The sequence below is a fragment of the Aplysia californica genome, unplaced genomic scaffold (genome assembly GCF_000002075.1).
Source record: "Aplysia californica isolate F4 #8 unplaced genomic scaffold, AplCal3.0 scaffold00588, whole genome shotgun sequence".
Lineage (NCBI taxonomy): Eukaryota > Metazoa > Mollusca > Gastropoda > Aplysiida > Aplysiidae > Aplysia > Aplysia californica.
The window spans coordinates 372,687-380,229 of record NW_004797858.1 but is presented as its reverse complement, the minus strand read 5'-3'; the positions used below and the strand labels follow the sequence as shown (position 1 = coordinate 380,229).

General features: G+C 40.7%; 2 protein-coding genes across 5 annotated transcripts in view; both read left to right on the top strand.

Moving 5' to 3' along the window:
- The window catches only part of LOC101860278 (ARF GTPase-activating protein GIT2), a gene marked incomplete in the record, with an annotated part of 39,781 nt that extends 35,800 nt beyond the window's left edge, over window positions 1–3,981 (top strand). For 3 of the 4 annotated variants that reach the window (XM_035972137.1, XM_013087441.2, XM_013087442.2), the window contains 1 exon segment: window positions 3,681–3,981. In XM_035972137.1, coding sequence (XP_035828030.1) covers window positions 3,681–3,881 — 201 coding nt within the window. 4 annotated transcript variants of the gene reach the window in all.
- A 1,205-nt stretch (window positions 3,982–5,186) lies between these two features.
- Window positions 5,187–6,427, top strand: LOC118478472. Its single transcript, XM_035972136.1, has 2 exons — window positions 5,187–5,499; window positions 5,555–6,427. The coding sequence occupies exons 1-2, from the start codon at window positions 5,493–5,495 to the stop codon at window positions 6,238–6,240; spliced, it is 693 nt and encodes a 230-aa protein (XP_035828029.1). The 5' UTR covers window positions 5,187–5,492; the 3' UTR covers window positions 6,241–6,427.
- Window positions 6,428–7,543: the final 1,116 nt, after the last annotated feature.

Sequence of the window (7,543 nt, the reverse complement as noted above, 5' to 3'; positions counted from 1 at the left end):
ACCCGCTGCTCACCACATCATATGTGAGGCGGCGTGGTGAAATCAGGCGCTCGTGAAAATAACAAAATCGGAGAAACGCATTTTTCTGCCAGTTTGGAAATTTTTATCAAATTTTTATGTTTTGGCTAAACCTCTTTTACGTCCATATAAAAACCACATTTCCATGTGAATGTTACTGAAAAACATTCATTAAAGGCACAAAATATGTCATTTTTCTGTTTTCAAAGACTCTTTAGCTATTGGAGTTAACAAAGTTGGTGGCCATTTTATCGCTAATTTCACAACTGAAACCAGGCGACCTCACTTCCTTCAATCGCAGATATCTTGACGTCTATTCAAGATAAATGGATATTTATTTCAACCGAAGCAAGGTAAATAAATCTACTTTTAGATGATACCAATAACTTCACATTCCCAAAAATTGACAAGCGCCTGGTTCCATCTCGTCGTGACCTTAATTCATCTTCAGATTTTTCTCATTTGGGAATTATTAACATGTTAGCCCTCCACCCTGTCAGCTCACTCTTCCTCCACACTGTTTGTGATTTCTTTTTTTTTATGTAGTACCTCTGTGAGTGGTTGACGGGTGCTCTGGTGTGGTTTGCTCCTTCTTCCCTTCCTATCAAACTTCTATCGTCCTTATCTCTCCTCCTTCTTTTTTGTGTTTGTTACTCCCTTGTAACACCTCTAATCTTTGTCGGCACTTATATGACCTTATTGTGTTTCAAGTGCCGTAAAACACTTACTAAAACAAAACTTTAATAACTCTTTTGTAACTCCTCTGATCTTCGTCTGCACTTATGTGACCTTATTATGTAGCAAGTGCGGTAAAACTCTTACGAAGAAGAATAGAATAAAAAAAGTGTAGTACCTGCGTCTGTGGTGTCGTGGTGAAGCTCTTGGCTGTCGCACACAGGAGGCCGTGATAGGCAGGGTGGGAAGCCAGTCTCCTTAATTATCTAAATTTACCACATTCCATTTAACAAATTGTTTTAAATATCGTACCCCATCACTTCACTTCCCGTCATTATGTCCAGGAAGTTTGTCATTTCTTTGTGGTGTATTTCTGCTCCATCACTTGACTTCCCGTCATTATGTCCAGGAAGTTTGTGATTTCTTTGTGGTGTATTTCTGCTCCATCACTTGACTTCCCGTCATTATGTCCAGGAAGTTTGTCATTTGTGGTGTATTTCTTGTGGTTTATTTTTTTTGTTCACTAACCATCATTGTCACTATTGTCCTAGATATTTGTGATTAAAAAGAAAATTTTGGGGTCTCATATTTGTGCCCCATCTTTTTTCTCATCATCATCATCATCATCATTATCATCATCGTCACCACCATCGTCATCATCATCATTATCGTCATCATCATCGTCACCACCACCATCATCATCATCATCATCATCATCATCATCATCATCATCATTATTATCATCATCACCACCATCGTCATCATCATCATTATCGTCATCATCGTCGCCACCACCATCATCATCATCATCATCATCATCATCATCACCACCATCATCATCATCATCATCGTCATCATCATCATTCGTCATCATCATCATCGTCATTATCCATGCTGTTTGTTATTCTTGTTTTTTATGGTGCTTATACCCTATCATTCCACGTATCATCAATATTTTCCACCGTGTGTTTGTGATGGATTTGTCCTATCAGTTTGCATCATCATCATCATCATCATACGGCTTATCAACTTGTGGCTTCTAGTACCGCTGCGCAGTATCAGTATCATGTACAAGTATATCAGATGCTTTTGCTTTTTGAAGTATTTGAAGACTTAGATTTTTAATTTTTTTTTTTTTTTCATTTGCCTTGTCAGTGACCACTTTATGATTTTGCTGATTTTTGTGCTGACTTTTTTTATTTTCTTTTCTGTGTGTTCCCTTAGTTCCAGCAGTTTTGGCTGACTTTTTGAAAGACATTTTGCGTTTATTTTCACGTCGTTCCTGTGTGTCGTTGTTGCATTGTTGGCTTTTGTGAGGGACATATCCTGTTCTGCGGGTGGTTGGCGGGTGCTCTGGTATGGTTTGCTCCTTTTTTCGTATCAAACGTCTATTGTCTTTTTCCTTCCTCCTCCTCCTTTTTTGTGTGTATGTTACTCTCCTGTAACACGTCTATTCTTCGGCACTTCTATGACCTTATTGTGTTGCAAGTGACGTAACACTCTTACTAACACTAAATATCCTGTTCTCGGAAAATCTGCTGTAGTCCTAGTCGTCGCGGTTTGTTCTCTCAAGTGTGGGGTCACTAGCGTCTGTGGTGTAGTGGTTAGGCACTTCGTCGTGCCACGCAGGAGGCCAGAGTTTGATTCCTGAGCGGGAAGAATTTTCATGGAATATCTCCTGTCTTTGTGCTGGGATGTTATGTCCCTCTCAGCTCGGGTTGGCCCTGACAGGCAGTGTGGAAGCCATGCCTCCAAAAGGATCTAAATTGAGTTGATGGGGGCGTAAATACACCTGTTTTGTATTTTAAAAGTACAGGGTCTCTCTACTGAATTTTGTGAAAAATCAAATCTTGGGATATTTGGGGGGGGGGGTTCTCCATTTCTCCTTCGTTTGTACGTTCTGGAACAAACAAAAAAATGTTCAAATCTCGAGAAAAGTAAATGAGAGAAAATCGTTATTTTTTACAGCTGGTTTCACCAGTCGCACCCAGTTCCTCTTGTTCAATTTCTTTTGTGTAGAAAGGTTTCCCTAACATTCGTGTTTGTGTGTAGAGAACTTACATAAATTCTTTCTTTTCAACGCAATAAGAAAAGCGTAGACTCTGGTGCCGTGGTCAACAATAGTAACATGGGCAAACTGGTGAAATGTTCTAATCTCCAAAAGCAAAATTTGTTCGGAGGTATAGATTTTTTAAAAAACCGTTTCATTGTTTTAGCAACTGAACCTACATGTTGTATCTTTTCTCCCTCTTTTCAACATTTTGATTTTGAATTTCGGCAAAATATTTCTTGAGCACATGCAAACGATTCACAGAGTAAGAAATTGCCTGCCAAAAATTAATAAAGATAAAAAGATTTTGGGATTAGTACATTTTAACAGCTGTCCAATGATAGGCATGTTTTGCTAAAAAGACCTAAAAATGTCTGTATCTGATGTAGAACGTGTACCTACAGGCATTGGTGGTAATGAATCCTTGTGTAGCCCCATTATCTCTCCTCCTTCTTTCTTTTCAATGTTCCTCTCTAGTGCCACCTCAAATCTTCAGCACTTACATGATCTTATTGTGTTGCAAGTGCCGTAAAACTCTTACTAAAACGAAATATAATCTTCAGCACTTACATGACCTTATTGTGTTGCAAGTGCCGTAAAACTCTTACTAAAACGAAACTAAGAACTCCCTTGTAATACCTCTAATCTTCAGCACTTACACAACCTTATTGTGTTGCAAGTGCCGTAAAACTCTTACTAAAACTAAACTAAAACTTCTCTTGTAATACCTCTAATCTTCAGCACTTATATGAGACTTCCTTGTGTTGCAAGTGCCGTAAAACTCTTACTAAAACTAAACTAAAACTTCTCTTGTAATACCTCTAATCTTCAGCACTTACATGACCTTATTGTGTTGCAAGTGCTGTAAAACTCTGACTAAAACTAAAACAAAAACTAAAACCCCTTGTTTCTTTCATCCAACACTTTGGTCGAACAGGAAACTGGGTCGGAGCGGCTCCAAGACGCCCGTGTAGTCCTGGTGGCCAGCGCCAGGCGGCTGCGGGATGAGTGCAAGTCCTGGCCACCCTCGCTGGAGCAGGACGCCAACCCAGACTTTCGGCTCAAGACCCAGCAGGTCATTCAGTACGCCTACGACATCGCCAAGGCAGCCAAGAAACTAGTGACTCTCTTCCAGTGATGGGCGGGGAGTGTGGCTCATTGTGTGTGTGTGTGTGTGTGTGTGAGAGTGTGTGTTGTGTAGTGTGTGTGTGTGAGAGTGTGTGTTGTGTAGTTGTGTGTGTGTGTGGGGGGGGGGGAGGTTTTTGTTTTGGTTTGGAGGTTATCTCTGTTGTAAATGAGAGAGAATGAGAAAAAATGAGAGAGAGGCGAGAGGGACAAGAAAGAAAGTGAAAAGGAAGAAGTGGAGAGTTTAGACTTTTTGGGTTGGGGTTGGGTTGGGGGTTTTTTTGTCGGTTTTTTTTTCTCCCATGTGTATTTGTCTGTATGAGAGACTAATACTGTAATTTGTGGACATTTTTTGACCGATATGTAATTGGCACTGGCTCGCAGCGTAGGTTTCGAGCCCTTGACTTGAGAGAATTGTCTGTGAATGCGATAAGGTTTTGGTGTAAGAGTCTTGTGGAGGGCTTGGGTTGGAGTGGATTATTGTCAGCTTTTGTTAGTGCGATTGTTGCTGCTGCTTTTTTTTTGATAATGTGGTTTTTGTTGATGTTGTTGTTGTTTGATAATGTGGTTTTTGTTGTTGTTGTTGGTTGATAATGTGGTTTTTGTTGATGTTGTTGTTGTTGGTTGATAATGTGGTTTTTGTTGATGTTGTTGTTGTTGGTTGATAATGTGGTTTTTGTTGTTGTTATTGTTGGTTGATAATGTGGTTTTTGTTGTTGTTGTTGTTATTTTCGTTCTGGAAGAGAAATTTTGGTTGTTGTTGTTGCTGTTGTGGAAGAGAGGATGAAGGACGATGCGGTTGCTCTACTGGGTTGGGTTTGTTTTTTGGGGGGTTTTTTGCAGTGTGTTTTGAAAGGCTTTTTTTTTTTTTTTTTCTAAATGTGGGTTAGTGTTGTGTAACCTGTCATTGTTGGTAGTCCACCCTCAATCTGGACATGACTTTGGAGCGTGGGTGGTTGGCGGGTGCTTTGGTGTGGTTTGCTCCTTCTTTCCTATAAAAAAAATCTATGGTTTCTATCTCCCCTCCTTCTTTTTTGTGTTTGTTACTCTCTTGTAACACCTCTAATTTATCTTCGGTACTTATATGACCTTATTGTGTTGCAAGTGCCGTAAAACTCTTTACTAAAACTAAAGACTTTGGAGCCGTCGCGACAAAGTTCTCTTACAGCTGACTGTGCACTCTGCTCTCGTTGTTATGTTAGTGGGTGGTTGGCGGGTGCTCTAGTACTGTGTGGTTTGCTCCTTCTTTCCTATCAAACGTCTATCATCCTCCTTTTCTTTGTGTATGTTACTCTCTTGTAACTCCTCTAATCTTCGGCTCACTCATATATATATATATGGCCTATTTGTGTGTGTTGCAAGTGCTGTAAAACTCGTACTAAAACAAAAATCTCATTTGCTCTCTGTTCACACCGTGGGCACTAACAAAGGCTTGATAAATTGATGATGATGATGATGATGATGATGATTATTGTTGTTGTTATTATAATTTCTTGTTATTATTATCATTACTATTGATTTTGTCTCAGGCGTGGTTTCATTCTCTCCGTCATTACAATGTGGAACTTTGTACGATAGTCGTCGCTAAGGGGGAGAACTAACTCTTCCTTGCTCCAGGGGCTGTATGTGTGGTCATCTCTTCATGTGGTCTGTGGTCATCTCTTCATGTGGTCATCTCTTCATGTGGTCATCTCTTCATGTGGTCTGTGGTCATCTCTTCATGTGGTCATCTTCATGTGGTCATCTCTTCATGTGGTCATCTCTTCATGTGGTCATCTCGTGTGGTCATCTCTTCATGTGGTCATCTCGTGTGGTCATCTCTTCATGTGGTCATCTCTTCATGTGGTCATCTCTTCATGTGGTCTGTGGTCATCTCTTCATGTGGTCATCTCTTCATGTGGTCATCTCTTCATGTGGTCTGTGGTCATCTCTTCATGTGGTCATCTCTTCATGTGGTCATCTCTTCATGTGGTCTGTGGTCATCTCTTCATGTGGTCATCTCGTGTGGTCATCTCTTCATGTGGTCATCTCGTGTGGTCATCTCTTCATGTGGTCATCTCTTCATGTGGTCATCTCGTGTGGTCATCTCGTGTGGTCATCTCTTCATGTGGTCATGTCGTGTGGTCATCTCATGTGGTCATCTCTTCATGTGGTCATGTCGTGTGGTCATCTCATGTGGTCATCTTCATGTGGTCATGTCGTGTGGTCATCTCATGTGGTCATCTCTTCATGTGGTCATCTCTTCATGTGGTCATCTCGTGTGGTCATCTCTTCATGTGGTCATCTTTTCATATGGTCATCTCTTCATGTGGTCATCCCCTGATTCAGCAATACTTACTGTGTACAGCTCTGTACAGATACGCATGTTTTAGTAATTTCACCATTTGCATTTTGTGGCATTTTTACCTTCTTTTTTTTTCTTTTTCCTGCAACTCGGTAGACCACAGGTGAGGCATGTGGACAAAATCACTTACTTCTCGGAAGTTAGCCTTATGGACATATATATATTTATATATATACAGACACACTTATGGACACATATATATATATATATATATATATATACACAGACACACTTATGGATATATATATACAGACACAATTATGGATATAGATAAATAAAAGCGTGAAAGCTGTAGGATTAGTTTGTACAATTTATACATTTGAAATTGAAACAACAACAAAATTTTTAAACAAAATAAATGTGTTAAACTTTGAGAAAATGGCATCAGTTGAAAATCGACAAATTTGACACACACACACACACACAAACACACACACACTCTCTCTCTCTCACACACACACACACACACACACACACACACATACTCTCTCACACACAAAGACACATACACACACACACATACTCTCTCACACACAAACACACACACATACACTCTCACACACACACACACACTCTTGTGTCGATTTTTGGCCTATTATATCTCCGTCTGTGGGTGGTTGCGAGAAGTAACTCATTTTGTCGGCACACCTCCCAACATACTGTGTGGTGAGATGGACGGGAAGTGAAAGTTTTTGTGGGTGGGTGGCGGGTGCTCTGGTGTGGTTTGCTCCTTCTTTCCTATCAAACAGCTATCATCCTTATTCTCCCCTCCTTCTTTTTTGTGTTTGTTACTCTCTTGTAACACATCCAGTCTTCAGCACTTACATGAACTTATTGCGTTACAAGTGCCGTAAAACTCTTTTACTAAAACTAAACACACCCCAGCACCACCTCCTCCACTATAGGCTGAGTCTACTGAGCTAATCTGAATCTCCGCTTGTGTGCAAAACTATACCTTCGCACGCGCGCTCGCCCCCCCCCACTCGCGCGTGTGTTTGGGTTTTTGTGTGTGTTGTCCGTGTTGCAGTTGCTGGGGTGAAGGAAGCGTGTGATGATGGTAAGGACAGTTTTCTAGTGGGTGGGTGGTGGGTGGGTGTTCTGGTGTAATTTGCTCCTTCTTTCTTATCCATCGTCTTCTTCATCTCTTCTTCTTTTCTTTGTACGTTTTACTCTCTGGTGACGCCTCCCGTAATCTTCGGCACTTCTATTATTCGACATAAGTGTGTTGCGAGTGCCGTTAAAAAACTTTTACTCAGACAACAAGAAGACTTCCTTGTGTGTACACACTGACTATACCACGAGCTGTCGCACATCTCGGCGACTAGTCCCCC